This window comes from Onychostoma macrolepis, chromosome 10 (genome assembly GCF_012432095.1).
Source record: "Onychostoma macrolepis isolate SWU-2019 chromosome 10, ASM1243209v1, whole genome shotgun sequence".
In the NCBI taxonomy this organism is placed as follows: Eukaryota; Metazoa; Chordata; class Actinopteri; order Cypriniformes; family Cyprinidae; genus Onychostoma; species Onychostoma macrolepis.
The window spans coordinates 17,175,737-17,195,135 of NC_081164.1; the positions used below are offsets into that span (position 1 = coordinate 17,175,737).

The window sequence follows — 19,399 nt, forward strand, 5'->3', positions numbered from 1 at the left end:
GGCTTAAGGAGATTTTTTAATGCTTTTTGTTGTACCATTCAGTGTTTGGATAACCTAAAGCTGCAGCATGTGGTCATTTGTTAATATGTCGCAAAAATGACAAAGTTGCTCAACAAATTGCATTGATTGGCCATGAAGCTTTTAAGTCATATAACAATACTTTAAAGTGTAACAGATAAAAATATAAAAACATAAATTATATAATATAACATTCATGAGGTAATTTTGAGACCTCATTGTGTGAAAATTCACCTGTTGCAGCTTTGATGTCCAAAATAATCTATATCCTCATTGTTTCTTTTAATCATTTGTTGAATGACATGTTTTTTTTAAATAATTTCTTGCTACAAGCTTTAAGATTGATGTGTCAAATGAACATGCTTATATATGCTGTTTTACTTTGAGCAATCACTAATGGTAACGCATTTCTCATATTGTTTCTGTATGCTTTCTGTTCTTACCTTGATTTTCTTTAACTCATTCACAATAATCATGTGAAAGTGACTAATCACTGTTTTCTCAGTATTACTGACATAGTGTACTGACACACAGACTACAGTTAAAGCCAGAACAGTCTCCTAGTCTGCAGACACACACAGAGGACAAACATACAGATGCACCTATAACGAAGTGGATTGTGCACACCATACACACACACTCTATCTCTCAATCAGGCTGAGCATATATGTATAGACATAGGAAGAAGAAATGCACCATATATTCCACACTTTTGGGTGCTTACTTACGTCAGGCTTACACGGGAGGGGGGTGGGATGGGAGGTTTGGGAGGGGGGTGTACTGTATTATGCATGCAGTAATTATAAACGTATAAACTGTATGATTTATAGACTTTTTAGCAAAGCGAGCTTATGCAAGTAAACCAACATTTGTATTTGCTTTAAAAATTTTCCCTTTGCACTACTGTTTACATGTGTCTATAATAAAAAAAGCTTGCTTTTATTATCTGTTAATGATAACATTATGGAATTGTTTTTGCTAAAGTTAAACTATAATTACAATTCCAGTTTATTTCCAATAAGCTGATGTTTGATGATGCTGGGTTAAGGGTTACGAATATTCAACAGAAGCACTTCCCTGAGTTTACAGTTCACTTTCCAGGAGACAGAGCTGTAGAGGAGTAACACCTGCATGGTTCTTTGTTTCTCTGTAAGATGCAAAGCCATCAGGAGAGTTTACTGTAGTCCAACGTTTGCTCTTATAAACAAACGTGAGAAATTAGAATGACTGTCCCAAAACTAATGATGATGATGGGAGCATGCTAAATGAAAATGACTGAAAGAGAAGAGAATTTTAGAATGTAAAAATAATAGTGCTGTCAAACAATTAATCGCATCCAAAATAAAAGTTTTTGTTTACATAATATATGTGTGTATTGTGTATATTTATTATGTATATATAAATACACACACATACAGCATATATTTTGAAATATAAACACGTATTAAAATGTATATATTTATATTCATATAAATATAAACGTTGCATGTTTTTCTTAAATATATACATGCATGTGTGTGTATTTATATATCCATAATAAATATACACAGTACACACACATACATTATGTAAACAAAAAGTTTTATTTTGGATGCGATTAATCATTTGACAGCACTAAAAAATAATAATCAGCAGGGCCCAAATCATTTACAAGCACTCACAATCACCTGATCTTGCCTTAACACTGTTACAATCACATTTTCACTAAAATAAATAAATGTTCACTTTGTGTTGCATAAGATATTTAGACAAACATTTGAGAAAGTCGCTGAAAAGAATTGATGATACTGCTGAAAAGGAAAGTTGTAAATGTTAGCAGTGTTTGTGGTTGACTTGAGGAAAGCCTCAGACAGTGTTTTGGGTTGCCATGACAATAACTTCATATCCTCAGGGCTGCCCTATGTCATAGTCTCACTCTCAGTACAAAGCAGCTTCTAAAATTAGAAATACCCAATTAGATTGAAAATCCAAGTTTTTTTTTTTTTTCTTTGATGTAAATCTAAAAAAAAAATTCCATCACCCATAAGACAAGACTATTATAAATGACAAGTAGTAACTGGCCAAGATAGAAAAATTTACGTTATTGCTTATAAAGAAAGATGATATTCGTGTTATTGTTAGATGTCTGTAGTTCAATTAGAGGGGCAGGGAGATTGAGCCAACCCAAAGACAGTTAAATTTTGCCATGTTTAACCCTATAGGAGAAAGAGATGGAAAAGCAAAGACTCCTCTACCAGCAGTCACGTCTCCACAACAGAGGGGCCGCTGAGATGGTCCTACAGATGATTAGCGCCTGCAAGGGTACATGTTCACCTCTTTTCAAGCCTTTTTTTTTTTAAGCTTGTCTCCATTTATTTTAAAATCATTTTCTTTTTGTACAGGTGAGACTGGTTGCATGGTCACTTCCACCCTAAAACTTGGTATTTCCATTCTGAACGGCGGGAACAGTGAGGTCCAACAGGTTAGATAAGGGTCATCTGCATGGAGGCATGACAGTGAATTAGACCCTAAACTAATGCTGAGATGTAACAGCATTGGCAATTTGCTTGCAGAAAATGCTGGACTATCTGAAAGACAAGAAAGATGTGGGTTTCTTCCTCAGTGTCCAGGCTCTAATGCAGACCTGCAGGTATATTCTGACTGGGAGCTGTTGTCACCTCACATTCATGTTAGTTAAACGATTCATTAAATCAGTGTTCGTGCCTCTTTTGCAGTGTTTTGGACCTGAACGCCTTTGAGAGGCAGAATAAAGCAGAGGGTCTAGGTATGGTGTCAGAGGAGGGAACAAGTAAGTAATATGAATGATCTAGAATCTTTTTTCATCAAGAATAATACCAAAATATTGTTGAAAGAAAGATCAGTTCAGTCCTATCAAATGTAATTTTGCAAGTATAGAGTAACTATAGCATATTGAGCATATTGTTGAATCCATAAACGTGTAGAATGTTGTTTGGCTCCAAAATTTAAGGCCAAAATGAGATACAGCATCCAAGTATTCAGTCATCCATCTGTAATCATACACGTTTGGTCATTCTAACATGGAAATGCACATCATTTGTTAAACAAATATATCAATTGAATAAATTAATTGTAACCATATTGTCATACAGTCTTACCATCTCCAAATTTAATAATCTAGTCTAATATGATGTCAATAAACAGATTATGATATTGGCCATGAATAATTCCCTTTTCATTCCATGTCGTCTGTTTGCCGTCAACTCACCATCCCTCTTTTTCCATAACTATACTTTTGTCCCCCATCTCTTTTCATTCTTCCTTCCTTTCACGGGCCTCAGACGTGAAGCTAGAGCGGGGTAAATAATGCCTCTGTCCCTCTATTTTTCATTTCTCTCTTGCTGTCACTCCTCTCTGTCCTTTTATCTCTTTGGAATCATTTTTGTTTGACATTTTGCTTTTTGGGTTTTGGAATTTAATATATGTGTATATATACATTTTAAGTATATATATATATATATATATATGAATCTTATCACTCAAGGATTTGTAAAAACAACTTTCAGTCACATTGCAAATGCAGATCGCTGTACAGTATATCTGAATTACTGTACAGTTATACACACCAACACAGAATGTGACTGAAGTGTTTTTCTTTCTCCCCTTGAGTGCTGAAACAGATCTACTGTAACTCTAGAACTCTGCATTGTGTCTAATCTATCAAAAATAGGAGTTCAATTATATAATAAATATATGCTGCATTTTAGTTTAGTATAGCAGGCAAAAATTTTTTTCGTAATGTTGGTTTTTGCATTAATAAATTTTGTTTTTACATTGAAAAAGGTCTTAAACTTCATATGATGGCACTAAAATGCTTAAATTGAGAATATGTGTTTTGTTTCTAACAAATACATATAACTTACCAAATCCTGCCATTGGTTATGAATTAAACCAAATATGATCTAACTCTGTCTTGGCTTCACCATTTTTTGCACCTAATATTACCCTATATGCCCTCCTATATTTACCCCAGCTGAGACAATGACTTGAGGTCACAATTAATCCAGTAATCAGCCATTATCAAAAACGGTAGGTTATGTTAGTGCACAGCAGTTTAGCGGTGCAGTTTAACATTGTGTATTGTCTATGCAACAAATTCACTGGAAGTTATTTGCAAACAGATCATTCCATGCTGAAGGTTTTGAATGAATGTGATTTTCATGATTTTAGCATTGTTTATTGACCTCCTCCTTACCTGCCCAAACACAGCTGAGGTTTAGGATTGCAGTAGGTCTGTCCCGCATGCTAAAGTATCGTCTATGTTAGGGCTTCATGTTGTAATTAATCCCCCTCTGTGTTTGAGCCACAGTATATGTGATTATATATCAGTGTTCTTATATCTGTGTTCATATATGCACCTCATTGTGTATTTGTATAGTTTATGTATACGTGTTGTGTTATTTGGATAAAGTGATTTTGTAATGTGTCTCATTTTGTGCTGCTATAATTCAGTCTAAGTCAAAGAACTAGTGATTACACAAAAGGCTGTCTCATTCTGCTCCCTAGTTCACAATGAAGTGAATCATTCAATTCTGCCATTTTGTATCATTTTTGTGCATTGTTATTGTAGCTTTTAAAAAGAGCAGTACTATTATGAAATATTGGTTTGTACTCCATTTCTGGTGCTTTTCAAGGCTTTACTGTACTGACATAAGTGAATATAGTGAGCAGCCTATGCTCACTGGTGTTGTCTGGGATTTAGATGGGACAATTTGGTTAGTATACGTAAAACTGAACTGGGCAGTGGAATGAAACATAAATAACTAAATTTCCTGCTTATCTCTTACAGAAAGGGGCAAAAATATTGCAGTTTTCACTAACATTATAACATGAGAGATTTGAGGTAGTTTTTCCTCTAAGCTCTTTAAACAATCGCTCTCTTCCACTTACTTTCTCTTTTCAGTTCTAATCAGATTACCGCTACACTAAACCTGCGATCAGTGTCACAGCATGTTCACCTATATGTGATGTGTTGCCACATATTTCCTTCCTTTGCATAGGTGAGAAGGTCATGGCTGACGATGAGTTCACTTGTGATCTCTTCCGTTTTCTGCAGCTCCTCTGTGAAGGTCACAACAATGGTGGGTCCTGAATCTGCATGTACAGTAAAATGCAGTGAACGTGAAAGAATGTACTGGGATTTATTGAAGTTTGTTTTAAAGGGTTAGTTCACCCAAAAATGAAAATTCTGTCATTAATTACTCACCCTAATGTCGTTCCAAACGCGTTCATCGTTCATCTTCGGAACACAAATTAAGATATTTTTGCTGAAATCCATGAGCTCTGCAAGTGAAATGTTCCCAGACCCAGAAACATAGTAAGGACATCAGTAAAATAGTCCATGTGACATCTGTGGTTCCGCAAAGCATTTCACAAAGCTGTGAGAATACTTTTTATGTGCAAAAAAAACAAAAATAACTTTATTCAACAATTATTGTCTTCCAAATCACGTATTCCACCATTATGGAGAGTACCACGACGCATGTGCATTGCTTTCCTCTGCACGTAAACAACGCATGCGTGTGGTGCTCCTGACGTGGAACGTCACCTGCACCTTGTTTACAGATTTCATCAAACATCTTAATTTGTGTTCTGAAGATGAACAAAGGTCTTATGGGTTTGGAACCACATTAGGGTGAGTTTTTGGGTGAACTATCCCTTAGATTTCTTGAAATGAATCTTGAATTTAAACACCATCATATTGTTCGAAACCTGTATACTGTTGTTTTTTTTTACTGTAAAATACAAAGAGTGAATTTAAAAAGCCAAGTTTCAGGGGTTTAGGGAATGTAATTGTACGGATTTTATGTTTAACCATCTGTGAGTTTACTTCACTTTAGACTTCCAGAACTACCTGAGAACACAGACAGGCAGCACCACCACCATCAATGTCATCATCTGTACAGTGGATTACCTGCTTAGACTACAGGTGAAGTCATTTTACCCTCAAAAACTGACTAATTAAGACATAGTTAAGTACTCTTAATAAGCACACTTATTGTTTTGTGCGTGTTTATTTTCTCTTTCCAGGAGTCTATCAGTGATTTCTACTGGTATTACTCAGGAAAAGACATCATAGATGAACCAGGCAAGAGGAACTTCTCTAAAGCTATGACTGTGGCCAAACAGGTGTTCAACAGCCTTACTGAGTATATCCAGGTACATTACATCATTTCTTTGATCAGACGTTCATATTTCATTTTTTTAATTACATTAATTTTGTTTAGTTTAATAGTAGAATTTTCTCCTTAGAAAGATCTACTTTGATTTTTACAATGTAGTTTCCTTTAAAATCATACACTTATCATATGACTGTCATTTATTTAAGTTGTCCTCCTGTCTCAGGGTCCCTGCACAGGAAACCAGCAGTCCCTGGCCCACAGTCGTCTGTGGGATGCTGTGGTGGGCTTCCTGCACGTGTTTGCCCATATGATGATGAAACTGGCTCAGGTAACCCATCTGAACTTGATTCCTCTGTTGATCTACTCTTTTCTTGTGTTTATTCTATCTGAATGCATTAGATCACACACTTTCTCTAGTAGCAAATGTGTGTAATTTCTACTAAAAGAGCTTATTTATTACTTTAGTGGCTGATATAAAGTGCATGGAAATGAAACTGTAGTAGTTGCGTATGTATAGTAGAAATGTTTTTAATTATTAATTACATGTTAATTAAAGAACATGTTACATTCCTTTTTCAAACTTTAAATGACTAGTATGTTGGAATGTAATATTGTTTTTACTCTAAATGTTTTACTGATTAATTAAACTGTTTTTCATACGCCGTATGCAGGGAAGAGTATGTATCACTCTATTTATCTATTGAAGTGATTGTATTTGAGTTTTCCCCTTATGTTCCAGATTCCCAAATCCAGGTTGTTTGAACCCAGTTGGCCTTTTTTGACACAAAATCTAATTTTACTCTTCGTTTAACATGCCAATTTCTCGTAACATTTCTGCTTAAAAAAAAATAAATAAAAAATCTGCCAAGTATGCAAACAAGTGGGTCAAACAGCCTGAGAAAATGGATGGCAGTTAACATTACCCAGAAAAACCACGTGTTTTCAGCTTTATGTGGATTTGCTGTATTAAAAAGTGTTTTGCCTCTTCTACAGTTCTGCCTTTGGTGTGCTGTTTGATTTTTTTTTTTTTTTTTCATGATCTCTTGTGTGTATGGAGTGTTTCTCTTTCTTGTAATTAACCCCTGTTATTGTTACTGCATGCATTAACCTACATTTAAATGTTAAAATTTTTTACATTTTCCTCAACCAATCTGATAAAGATGCTGATGTATTTATTTTGTGACCATACTCTTATACAGTAACCTATACACTCACAAATAACGATGTTGTGTTTTTCCCCTTTTAATAAATAAATAATACATATATTTTCTTTTAGTTTTATAAATGATGCCTTTTATAATTTTTTATAAAAGCTGCTGATTTAGATTATACATGTTATGGTACAGTATATATTATACAGTATGTCATTCTGTTTTCTTATAGGATTCCAGTCAGATTGGTCTTCTGAAAGAGTTGTTGGACCTTCAGAAAGATATGGTGGTCATGTTATTGTCACTGCTGGAGGGTATGAAGAAAATCTTGAATTTATGTTCATCAGTTTCACATCAAGTCTAGACCTGATTAGCCTGTATGACTCTGTATTTGTCAGGTAATATTGTAAATGGCACCATTGCTCGCCAAATGGTGGACATGCTAGTGGAGTCCTCCAGCAATGTAGAAATGATCCTCAAATTCTTCGACATGTTCCTCAAGCTGAAGGACATTGTTGCGTCTGATGCATTCCGCGACTACGTGACAGACCCCAGAGGCTTGATATCCAAGAAGGATTTCCAGAAAGCCATGGACAGCCAGAAGCAGTACACACCTGCAGAGATCCAATTCCTGTTGTCCTGCTCTGAGGCAGATGAGAATGAGATGATTCATTATGAGGAGTTTGCCAGTCGTTTCCAAGAGCCAGCGAAAGACATTGGTTTTAACATAGCGGTGCTGCTAACCAACCTCTCTGAACATGTTCCTCATGATACCCGGTTGCAGAACTTCCTTGAACAAGCTGAGAGTGTTCTGAACTATTTCCGCCCATTCTTGGGGCGCATAGAGATAATGGGCGCCAGCAGGAAGATCGAGAGGATCTACTTTGAGATCAGTGAGGTGAATCGTAAGCAATGGGAAATGCCTCAAGTCAAAGAGTCCAAGCGGCAGTTCATATTTGACGTGGTCAACGAGGGTGGCGAATCAGAGAAGATGGAGCTTTTTGTCAACTTCTGTGAGGACACCATCTTTGAGATGAACATCGCTTCACAGATTTCAGAGCAGGATGAGGAGGAGAAAGAAGAGGATGATGAGGAGGAACCCGAAGGAGGAGATGGAGGAGGCGGTGGAGATGATGAGGGAGGTGGAGAGGAGGGCCAGCCAGAATCAAGCTCTGCCTTTTCCGATTTCATCCAAAGTATAATGAATTTCCTGGGCATGTTTACCTTTAGGAATATTCGCAGACAGTACCGTAGGCTCAGGAAGATGACCATCAAGGAAATTGTGGTCAAGCTTGCTACCTTCCTATGGACAATCCTCATGGGCATCCTCTATTTCATTTACAGTGTGTGTAAAGGTTTCTTCCTGCTCATCTGGCATACACTTTTTGGAGGTGGTTTAGTTGAAGGGGCCAAGAACATCACTGTGACGGAGTTGCTGGCCAGCATGCCAGATCCCACACAGGATGAGGTGCACGGAGACCTACCGGGAGAACCAAGGGGTGGAGAAGAGCAGGATACAGGAGGGCTAACAGACTCAATGGAAGTAGGAGGGGGAGAGGAGGAGGATGAGGACATCCAAGAAAAAGATGGTGGGAAGATTCCTGGTATTGATACACCTGGTGGACTTGGAGATATGGGTGACACGACCCCCGTGGAACCGCCAACTCCAGAGGGCACTCCATTACTGAAGAGGAAAATGGTATGGTGTTTATTTAGCTGGATTCCCTGTGTTCCTTCACCAATCTTCTATACAGATTTTAATTGTATGTGTCATGTTGGTTCTTGTTTTTTATGCTGCAGCAACCAGAAGAAGCAGGACCTGAACAGCCTCCTGCTATTGAAGAACGTCCTCCTGAGCCTGAGAAAGCAGAGTGAGTGACTCCCAAATGAAGGGAAAACAGGACATTGTAGTGTTTCTGTTTGATTCTTTGTTGTTTTTCTAGACGTATTAACCATTTTAATGTCCGTCTTCCATGTATAACAGCACTGAGAATGGAGAGAAGGCTGAGAAGGAAGCAGAGGTCAAGCCTGAGGCCACACCAGAAGAACCAAAACCTGAGAAAGCCACTAAAGCCAAAAAGGAAAAGAAATCAGTCAAGGGAGCAGGTTTTGAGCTCTGGAATGAGTTGGATGTTCAAAGAAATAAATTCATGGTAGGAAAAAATGTTTGAATCTTTGAATTTTAGTTTTTGTTCCAGGTTTAGTTACGATTTACTGGTTTTGATTTGCTGTTAATCTCCACTTCCATCTACAGAACTGTTTGTCCCGTAACTTCTACAACCTTCGTTTCCTGGCTTTGTTCATCGCCTTTGCTCTGAACTTCATTCTTCTCTTCTACAAGGTTGGAAAACCTATCTTAGATTTTCACACTGTTTTCCTGTTTTAATTTGTGCTTTATTTGGATTTCTAGGCTTGTATACATGTGCTTTTGTTTAAACGTTTAATTCAAAATGGCATGCCTCACAATAATTTTACATTCAAATGCACGTAGATATAAAAATAAAATCTAATGTTCCTATTAAAACTGTTTTTAAGCCTCCATTTTTATTTAATTCTCCAGGTATCTGATACTCCTCCGATTGGTGATGAGTTTGATGGCTCAGGTATGTTTGAAGGCTCTGGGCTGTTTGAAGGCTCTGGAGAAGACTTTGAGGGCTCTGCTGGAGAGGATGGAGTTAATGATGATGACGATGAGGGAGGTCCTGTGTATTTTTTCCTGGAAGAGAGTACCGGATATATGCAGCCCACTATGTCCTGCCTGGCTATTGTGCACACCATCATCGCTTTCTTATCAATCATTGGATACAACTGCCTCAAGGTTTGAACCACTAGATTTACATTTTAGCACTTGAACCTGTGTCATTATCAGTCTTGATTCAGGTTGTTTTTATTTAATTCTGAATATGTGCTATCAATTATGTGTGTTGTCAATAAGTTATCTTGATGTTGTCGTCTGTTAGATTCCACTGGTCATCTTTAAGAGAGAGAAAGAGCTGGCAAGAAAGCTGGAGTTCGATGGTCTTTACATCACTGAACAGCCGGAGGATGATGACATCAAAGGCCAATGGGACAGATTGGTGCTAAACACACCGTAAGTGTGGAGCAGCTTTCATTATGGAGCTGTTTCTCACAAGATATATCTGGTTGACTAGAATGAAAGTTGAGCTAGATTCTGTTTTGTGGTCAAACTGGTTTTGCATATACAGTGCTGCTGGAAAGTTTGTGAACCCTTTAGAATTTTCTATATTTCTGCATAAATACGACCCAAAACATAATCAGATTTTCGCACAAGTCCTGAAAGTAGACAAAGAGAACCCAATCAAACAAATGAGTCAAAAATATTTTCTTTGTCATTTATTCATTCAGGAAAATGATCCAATGTTGCATTATCTGTGAGTGACAAAAGTATGTGAATCTCTTGGATTAAGGTGAAATTAGAGTCCATCTGTGCAGAGGTGTTTTCAGTCAGTGCAATGACTATCAAATGTCAGTACTTGACCTGTTTTATTCAAAGAACAGGGATCTGTCAAAGTCTGATCATGTTTGTGGAAGTGAATCATGTCATGAACAAAGGAGATCACTGAGAACCTCGGAAAAAGAGTTGATGTTGCTCATCAGGCTAGAAAAGGTTACAAAACCATCTCTTAAAAAGTTTAGACTCCACAAATCCACAGTCAGACAGATTGTGTACAAATGGAGGAAATTCAAGGCCACTGTTACCTTCCCGAGAAGTGGTCAACCAACAAAGATCACTCCAAAGCAGAACGTGTAATAGTCTGCGAGGTTGCAAAAGTTCCCAGGTTAACTTCTAAGCAACTAAAGGCCTTTCTCACATTGGCTAATTTTAATGTTCATGAGTCCACCATCAGGAGAACACTGAGCAACCATGCTGTGCATGGCAGATTTGCAAGAAGAAAGCCACTGTTCTCCAAAAAGAAAATTGCTTGCTAAAGATCATGTGGACAAGCCAGAGGACTATTGGAGAAAGGTTTAATGGATGGATGAAACCAAAATAGAACTTACTGGTTTAAATTAGAAGCTATTATGTTCAGAGAAAAGAACACACTGCATTCCAGCTTAAGAAACTTATCCCATCTGTGAAACATGGTGGTGGTAGTATCATGGCTTGGGCCTGTTTTGCTGCGTCTTGGCCAGGACAGCCTGCCATCACCGATGGAACAATGAATTCTGAATTATACCAGCAAATTCTAAAGGAAAACGTCAGGACATCTGTTTAAGAACAGAGTCTCAAGAGAACGTGGGTCATGCAGCAAGACAACAACCCCAAGCACACAAGTCATTCTACCAATTAAATGGTTAAAGAAGAACAAAGTTAATGTTTTGGAATGGCTGAGTCCAAGTCCAGACCTTAATCCAATTAAAATGTTGTGGAAGGACCTAAGCAAGCAGTTCATAGGTGGAAACCCACCAACATCACAGAGTTTAAGTGGTTCTGCACAAAGGAATGGGCTAAAACTCCTACATGTTATTGTGCAGGACTGATCAGCATTTACAAGGAACTTTACCTTCAGTTACTGCAGCAAAAGGGAGTGACACCAGATACTGAAAGCAAAGATTCACATACTTTTGCAACGCACAGATATGTAACACTGGATCATTTTTCTCAATAAATAAATGACAAAGAAAATATGTATTATTTGTATTATTAAGCAGCACTGTATGTGGTCCCTAATTTATGCCTCCTTAATAGACTAGTAAGTGTTCATTAGCAGACATAGCCAATTGTGGTCATATTCTTCCTTGGAAAAATTGTAATTAAAACTTTTTATCATTGCTTTAGCTCCTTTCCCAACAACTACTGGGACAAATTTGTTAAGCGAAAGGTAAACCGATATTCTTCCTGTTCATTGGTGTGTAGCTTTAAAATGAGTGTGTTTATGAAGCCGTGTGGTTCTCGTTTCCTTTGGCAAGGTTCTGGATAAATACGGAGATATTTATGGTCGTGAGCGAATTGCAGAGCTGCTGGGTATGGATCTGGCATCGCTGGATGTCAGCAAACAACAGACAGACAAGAAACCCGAAGAGCCAGACAACTCTATGCTTGCATGGTATTAAAAATTCATTACAAGTGACATATCATTCTGTGACATTTTAAGATATTACATTTAGGTTATGTGTTATTACTTTGCCACTAGTGGCACCAAACAGAATTGCAAAAATGTTGCTCCTCCTGTCTGCTATCATTCAGCCAAACAGATAATCCCTAAAACTAAACTGTTGGTCAAAGCATATGAGATCAAGTATTAGATTTTCCTTCCATATTATTTTTCAGGCTCACTTCCATTGACATCAAGTATCAGATCTGGAAATTTGGAGTTGTGTTTACAGACAATGTAAGTCTTTTTTTTTTCAGGTATTAAAATCTATGGTATTTTCTAAAATCACAGACTTTGCAAAGCACAGTTCTAGTCAAGTGTACTAAAGTGTTCTTTATTTACAGACTTTCCTCTACCTGGTTTGGTACACGGTTATGTCACTTCTTGGACATTACAACAATTTCTTCTTTGCTTGTCACCTGCTGGACATCGCAATGGGTGTCAAGACCCTGCGTACAATTCTTTCCTCGGTCACACACAATGGAAAACAGGTACAGTCGGTTCAAAAACTCAAACTGTTTCTGAAAATCTGTACTTATACACCGGTTGACTCTGTTGGGTTGTTTCAGCTGATGATGACTGTGGGTTTGCTGGCTGTGGTTGTGTACCTCTACACTGTGGTGGCCTTTAACTTCTTCAGGAAGTTCTACAATAAGAGTGAGGATGAGGACGAGCCGGACATGAAGTGTGACGACATGATGACGGTTGGTCACTGCGTTATACAACATTATTGGTGTTAAATTGTCTTTTATTCTTGTTCTCTAATAATGCCTTTTCGTTTTGTTGGTGGTTGCGCACTTTTTTCTGCAGTTCTTCCCTAACCAAACACCTGCTGTGTAATCCAACAAATCTCTCTCTTTCTCTTGACAGTGTTATCTGTTCCACATGTACGTGGGTGTGCGGGCAGGTGGAGGCATAGGAGACGAGATTGAGGACCCAGCAGGGGATGAGTATGAACTCTATCGGGTGGTTTTTGACATCACCTTCTTCTTCTTTGTCATCGTCATCCTGCTGGCCATCATTCAAGGTGAGACTCGTGTTTTTATTCAGCTTCGCCCGGCAAATCTACCACATTAAACCTTACATTTCTGAGATTTATGACTGGTTTTGAGATTTCATTTTTTGGATTAGATTGAAAACACTGCACTGCAATTCACTGCATGTTTGTCTGCACAGGTCTGATCATTGATGCTTTTGGTGAGCTGAGAGACCAGCAAGAGCAGGTCAAAGAAGACATGGAGGTACTGAGATCTTTACTGTTTGATAAAAAAAAAAATACACATTATGTTTGTGTCTGATTTTACGCTTTGCATTGCTTCTCCAGACCAAATGCTTTATATGTGGTATTGGGAGTGATTACTTTGATACAACACCACATGGCTTTGAGACGCATACGCTTGAAGAACACAACCTGGCCAATTACATGTGAGCGATTTGGTTTTATGCCACCTTTCTGATGTTATACAATCTGTTAATCTTCAGATAAATCAAAATAATGTTTCTCTCTTCACTAGGTTCTTCCTGATGTACTTAATCAACAAGGATGAAACTGAGCACACTGGGCAGGTAAGACATGTCAAAATGTTCATAACTGATAAACATAAAAAGCGATCTAAATATAACAGACGTCTATGTGTGACAGGAATCATACGTGTGGAAGATGTACCAGGAGAGATCCTGGGATTTCTTCCCTGCTGGAGACTGCTTCAGAAAACAATATGAAGACCAGCTTGGATAAACGCTTTTCTGTTTTATATGTAGCCTTTAACAAAGCTAGTATGAGATTTGTGACAATCCATGTTTTATATAAAATTTTACAAAGAAATATACACTTGCACAATACCAGATCATTATACTAATATACACTCATAATGCATGCTATTTATTCATAGTGAGTGTTTTGGGGTAATTTTTAAGTATCTGCTCATTTAAAATGTTCATGTGCCTAAGACCTATTCTAATGATTCTTTAGTGTCTTTATTTCATAAATTTTAAAATGTTAATGTATTTGATGTTCTTGCAGTTTGTGTTAAGCATCCCACTTCAAGATCAGCTCAAAACCTACTGTGAAAAAATAAAATGATTTTATCAAAATATCCAAGTAGTCATCACAGACATTGTGAAAAGTTGAATCTTTTTATTCAGAGATTGTAAAAGCATTACATTCTTGAAGCATCATATTTGTCTTTAAACATATATTCGACTTAAAATCTTTAAAAATTCACATTCTAAATGTTAAATGTCTCAAAAGTATGTTGAATGTTGTTCAAAGATTTTATCAGAGTACTACAGATGAGCAAAATGCTAAAAGTGCAAAAATAAATCCTGATAAAAACACAATGAATAGACAATTAATCAAGATACATTTGCTACCAATGTTGTTTCATTTTAAGATTTCAAGTGCCTTTTTAGGGCCTTTTACGATATGGTATGATAAAGATATGATACATATGGCAAGAAAAACCAAATCTAAAAGTCAAATTTCAGAGCAACTGGCCTAGTCGAAGTGAAACTTCTGCTGCTACATTAAAAATTGCTGGCAGCATGAATCACAAATAGCACTCTGCTAAATAATCAGATAATACATCGGTTGGTAGGTGATGGGATTTCCCAAAAGTACACATTAGATTCTAGAATTTCAGTAACATTAACTACATTACCCTGCTTAAACATAAGAAAAAGAAACAATTAAATGTTATCATTCCTTGTTCTGAGTTGATTAAAAAAAAAAAAAGTGCAGAAAGGTATTTAAAAAAAAAAAAAATACAAATACTGGATTTGACTGGAATTCATCATATAACCCATTCAAAGCCCCCTTTTCACATGCAAATGTTTTTCTTTTCAGGATTCTAGTTTCAAAACTGAATTTCAAAGACACTACTGTCTAAACTCTCAATTTTAATTGCCTCACGTTAAGACGAAGACTTAGACTGCATTATCCACTTGCGGTAGATCTTCGGTTTGTATGGTTTCAGAAGATCCAGGTATGGTGGAGGCTGATGAGTAGCTATGCATGCACTGGTAATCTGGCGACAGGTCTGTTGGGTTTGAGAGGATGCTTTCGCTGTCAGTGCTGGACTGGGACACTATCCTGTACTCACGCACAGGACAGGCACGCTCTGTGAAATTGGGTTTGAAGCCGTTCTCCAAGTCTTTAGGCATGGACAGCCATTTCTGCATGACAAAAAAGTTTGCATCTCACATTCACCACTATGGATTAAAGGATGGCATATGATTGATAAAATAAAAACTGTTACTTACCTCAACATTGCCATCATAATTGTCAAAAAGGGCTGCAAGGTAATTGCTTACATTTCGTCCTGCATTTGGTACCACTGGTATTAAAATGATTCTTAACCTAAGGAAAGTTGAATATTAAATTAGCATAAACAAAACACTATTGCATTAAAAGGTAAAGAGAATTTTACTGAAATGATTAAAGGACAAAAACAGATTCAAACCTCTCACTATGGACGAGCAAGCAGGACAGCATGACAAGAATTACTGTGGCTCCCGCTGTACACAGCACCAGTGACATCACAGACATGTTAACCGGATCTGGGGAAAAGAGTTGCCATAATTGTTTTTTCAATATGACACGTTTATGGTTAAGGACAGTTAAAAAGAAAAGTTGCTTAATTGTTTAACTGACAGCGGGCCTGTAACACTACCCACACTTGCAGTCTTGGTCTCTTGAGACTTTGCACTTGATAGGAAGATTGTCCCAGGTATGAAAAAATGCCTAATTTCAGTGCCCTTAATGCACTTCTGAGCGGTTTTTGAGGCATCTTTTATGTGTATTTTGTAAAAGGTTTTCAACATTATAACAAGCATCACAATTGCTAAACTGTGTCATATGGCACTACTGAACAGACATTCTGAAGTACTGAAAATCAAAATGTGCAAATACTTTATTAATTTTTACCACACTATATAGAGCATAATGCAAGTCAACAAGTTGTCAAGTACAAAGACTGCAAGTGTGGGTATTGGTACAGGCCTTGTGCACCTTATTTTGCAACGCGGAAGTAGCCTAAGTCATTTTCTTTGAATATACCTTATCTAGTTATGGGTAAACAAGTAGATATCAGTTTTTATATTTGTAACAGGAAGGAATGGCACAAATATTAAGTTAAAAATAAGGAATATATTAGGATTATTTAAGTGAAGTTACAGTAAGAGACTACGCCTCTAATCACTGAACACTAACATCTCATTAGATCTAACTTAGTAGGTCATGTATATTAATCATCAACTGTGAAACTGGTTGTGGAAAGATTTTATGACAGATTCCTCACTTTTTTTTAAACATCTAGTCTGGTGAAGCATCACGGAAAATATGATAATAGCGTCGCGAGTGTGAGAGCGCGCACAGGCAAGCCGTTACGCAATATTTTCGCGTTCGATGTAACGTTACTTATGTTTATAATGCGCTTGCAGCTGTGACAGTTTGTCTGCAGCTTTTTGTATTTTTAAATTGCAGCACACTAGGCAGATAAAGCACTGAGAGACTTGTAATACGGATAATATAAGTTACCTGTGGTGTTGTTTGTCTTTAAATATCCCCAGTAGACAGGCTCACTCCAGTCGCTCCAAAACTTGGACTCTCCGCAGGATGACTCTATTCGAGCCCTGACCTGGAACTCATAGCGTTTATTTGAGGGAAAAGGCAAACTGAAGGAGGTCCTGTGGCCTGGAGTGGTGTTCTACGGAAGAGAGATGTAAACTTTGGCGTTTTGTTTTGGTTGTCCACAAGGTGAGAATGCATTACAGTGACAATTTATATGGTCGTCAAGCACTGGGACTTTCTCTTTTATCCCAGCAAATCACTTTACCATTTAATAAGCAGCTCCAACAAGATATAACATATGACATAGTAACAATTTCTTTTTTTTAAATGCTAATTGCTCTATTATTATTTTTGGAATTTCCACTGAAGGTATTAAATAATAGTTTAGTACAGCTTTAAATTCTTTTCGTACATAAGAATGTGTCCTGTTTTTTTTTTTTTTTTTTTTCTGAGCAAAAAATAGTGACTATCATACATTTTACCACAATTTACAGAAAAAATACCAAATTTTTTTGGTCTAAATACCAAAAAAAAAAATCTTGTCAGGCATATTTAGACCAAGAATCATTAGAGGACATTGAAGACTATTTAAGGATCACAATGCAAAATTAATTAATTAAATTTTAAAATTAATTGGATTTTTATTTAATTTAAAAAACATTAGACACTTTATATAAATTATATAAAACAAAACAAAGCATTATATAAAACCACTTTTGTACATTTATTTTGATGTGATTTCAGTTTCAGTACATGTTTCTCATAATAAATCATTAAGCCATTAGAGGCCATATGAAATTAATATTTAATGTCCATGTGTTTCAAATGTGGCCAATGTTTAGTTTCATAAAACAAATTTCATACCTTCCAGGCATTGTTGTCCGTCCTGTGACGAACTTCACTCTCAGTGCACTCTCTGTCGTTCTTTGTAATATTCCAGTACAGCCACAGTTCAGTGTCTGTTTTCTCCACCACAGACAGGTTGACCGGAGGGTAAAGCTTCACTGATATAAAAAGTATCAATCCATCAACCGGTCATTTCCATACAATTATTGTCAAGTCATAATAAATTTGAATCATTTTTAATACCATATGCTTTCAGATTATGTTCCTGCTCTGTCACCAAACTGCCATTGTCACTGTACAGCCATGTTTTTAACGTATTAAACCGTTGTGCTTTTTCACAGGGGAACACGCAGCCCACGTTAATGTTCCGTGTTCCATCAATCCTGAGATAGTTTGGACAATCCAGAATTTCTGCATGAGTAAACCTAAGAAAGAAAACACATGCTGTTGTCAGTTCTGAAACTTTCATCCAAAAATGCAGGTTTTCTATTTTGTTTAACATACGCACATGCTCTTGAAACTGTAATTGTGCACTTGCTCAGTCCATGTGCAATTAACATACTCCAGATTTATGATAAGGCAGTTAATTTCTGGGTAAAGAAGAGAAAAACAATATAGTTAACACTTAAATGCACTTTATTTTATTTTTCATTCTAATGAATTATGTAGTATATAAATGGCACAGTATTGCAGCTTGTAATGCATGTAGTTTGTCAGTAGAGGATGCTCAGCCTGTGAGGACTGGAAAGAAACATATACATACAGGAAATATGTACATTTTCAGTCAAAACCACAATTTTATACAGTCATACTGATTCAAATTAAATCAGTTTTACATAATTTTTTTGAAAATTTAGATTGTCATTATATGGAAAAACTGAACTGAAAGTGTTGTAAACTCAAGTTGTGTCAAAGTTGTTTTTGGTTGCGTGTGCGCATCATGGCCACAGAGAAGCCATTTTGGAAAGCAAGCATCTGAACATTTCAACTCTTCAGCGACAGGTTGCTGAAAAATTTCACAATTTCCTGAGTATGTAATGGGTCACGGCTGCTGATGAAATAATCGCCATCGCCAGACTTTTTAGGGCCTATATATGTTAACATAATAGATTTTAACATCTTAACTGTTGTAGAACCACATACTTCCGTAGTTTTATAGAACATAGAAAACCACAAAAAGGGGAAGAAATGAATAAAAAGGCAACAAACCATACCCCGTTTTGTTGTAATAGTTTAGAAATTACTTCTGTAAACCTTTTGTTTTTTAATACTAGGTATGATGTGTTTTGTACAGGCAACATAATGTAAAATCAAAATAATATGGAAAAAAATACATTACATTTCAGAATAGTGTAGTTGTAAAATACTCACTTGGCTGGGATGATGCAGAAAATGCAAATGAAGGAATGTTCCCAAGGAAAAGACCAACTAAAAGTAATGTCATCTTGGACAGGATCACATAACGCACTTGTTTAGGTCTGTTTCTGTCTTCCCTGTTCTAACCTAAATGTATCTGCTCTGTGTGGGCTGACGTGTGTGTGTGTGTTTGTGAGATTT

The 19,399-nt window shown here is 36.8% G+C and overlaps 2 protein-coding genes across 7 annotated transcripts in view; one reads left to right on the top strand and one right to left on the bottom strand.

Moving 5' to 3' along the window:
* The window catches only part of ryr1a (ryanodine receptor 1a (skeletal)), a 49,667-nt gene extending 35,164 nt beyond the window's left edge, over positions 1 to 14,503 (top strand). For 2 of the 6 annotated variants that reach the window (XM_058789890.1, XM_058789891.1), the window contains exons 81-106: positions 2,220 to 2,319; positions 2,400 to 2,479; positions 2,571 to 2,647; positions 2,733 to 2,806; positions 3,318 to 3,335; positions 5,037 to 5,117; positions 5,877 to 5,965; positions 6,067 to 6,195; positions 6,382 to 6,486; positions 7,542 to 7,623; positions 7,708 to 9,008; positions 9,110 to 9,180; positions 9,294 to 9,462; positions 9,564 to 9,650; positions 9,870 to 10,127; positions 10,270 to 10,400; positions 12,111 to 12,153; positions 12,242 to 12,378; positions 12,603 to 12,663; positions 12,771 to 12,917; positions 12,996 to 13,130; positions 13,297 to 13,453; positions 13,603 to 13,667; positions 13,751 to 13,851; positions 13,941 to 13,992; positions 14,069 to 14,502. In XM_058789890.1, coding sequence (XP_058645873.1) covers positions 2,220 to 2,319; positions 2,400 to 2,479; positions 2,571 to 2,647; positions 2,733 to 2,806; positions 3,318 to 3,335; positions 5,037 to 5,117; positions 5,877 to 5,965; positions 6,067 to 6,195; positions 6,382 to 6,486; positions 7,542 to 7,623; positions 7,708 to 9,008; positions 9,110 to 9,180; positions 9,294 to 9,462; positions 9,564 to 9,650; positions 9,870 to 10,127; positions 10,270 to 10,400; positions 12,111 to 12,153; positions 12,242 to 12,378; positions 12,603 to 12,663; positions 12,771 to 12,917; positions 12,996 to 13,130; positions 13,297 to 13,453; positions 13,603 to 13,667; positions 13,751 to 13,851; positions 13,941 to 13,992; positions 14,069 to 14,164 — 3,846 coding nt within the window. In that variant the 3' untranslated portion in view covers positions 14,165 to 14,502. Of the gene's footprint in view, positions 1 to 2,219; positions 2,320 to 2,399; positions 2,480 to 2,570; positions 2,648 to 2,732; positions 2,807 to 3,317; positions 3,336 to 5,036; positions 5,118 to 5,876; positions 5,966 to 6,066; positions 6,196 to 6,381; positions 6,487 to 7,541; positions 7,624 to 7,707; positions 9,009 to 9,109; positions 9,181 to 9,293; positions 9,463 to 9,563; positions 9,651 to 9,869; positions 10,128 to 10,269; positions 10,401 to 12,110; positions 12,154 to 12,241; positions 12,379 to 12,602; positions 12,664 to 12,770; positions 12,918 to 12,995; positions 13,131 to 13,296; positions 13,454 to 13,602; positions 13,668 to 13,750; positions 13,852 to 13,940; positions 13,993 to 14,068 lie in introns of those variants that run through there. The other 4 variants (XM_058789892.1, XM_058789893.1, XM_058789894.1 and 1 more) reach the window with 3 other exon arrangements.
* Positions 14,504 to 14,543: 40 nt separating this feature from the next.
* il2rga (interleukin 2 receptor, gamma a) lies at positions 14,544 to 19,397 on the bottom strand. The gene is made up of 8 exons (XM_058789898.1): positions 19,214 to 19,397; positions 18,351 to 18,432; positions 18,086 to 18,267; positions 17,861 to 18,000; positions 16,964 to 17,132; positions 15,888 to 15,984; positions 15,688 to 15,784; positions 14,544 to 15,600 (listed from the first exon to the last, which is right to left on the bottom strand). The coding sequence occupies exons 1-8, from the start codon at positions 19,284 to 19,286 to the stop codon at positions 15,352 to 15,354; spliced, it is 1,089 nt and encodes a 362-aa protein (XP_058645881.1). The 5' UTR covers positions 19,287 to 19,397; the 3' UTR covers positions 14,544 to 15,351.
* Between the last annotated feature and the right edge of the window lie 2 nt (positions 19,398 to 19,399).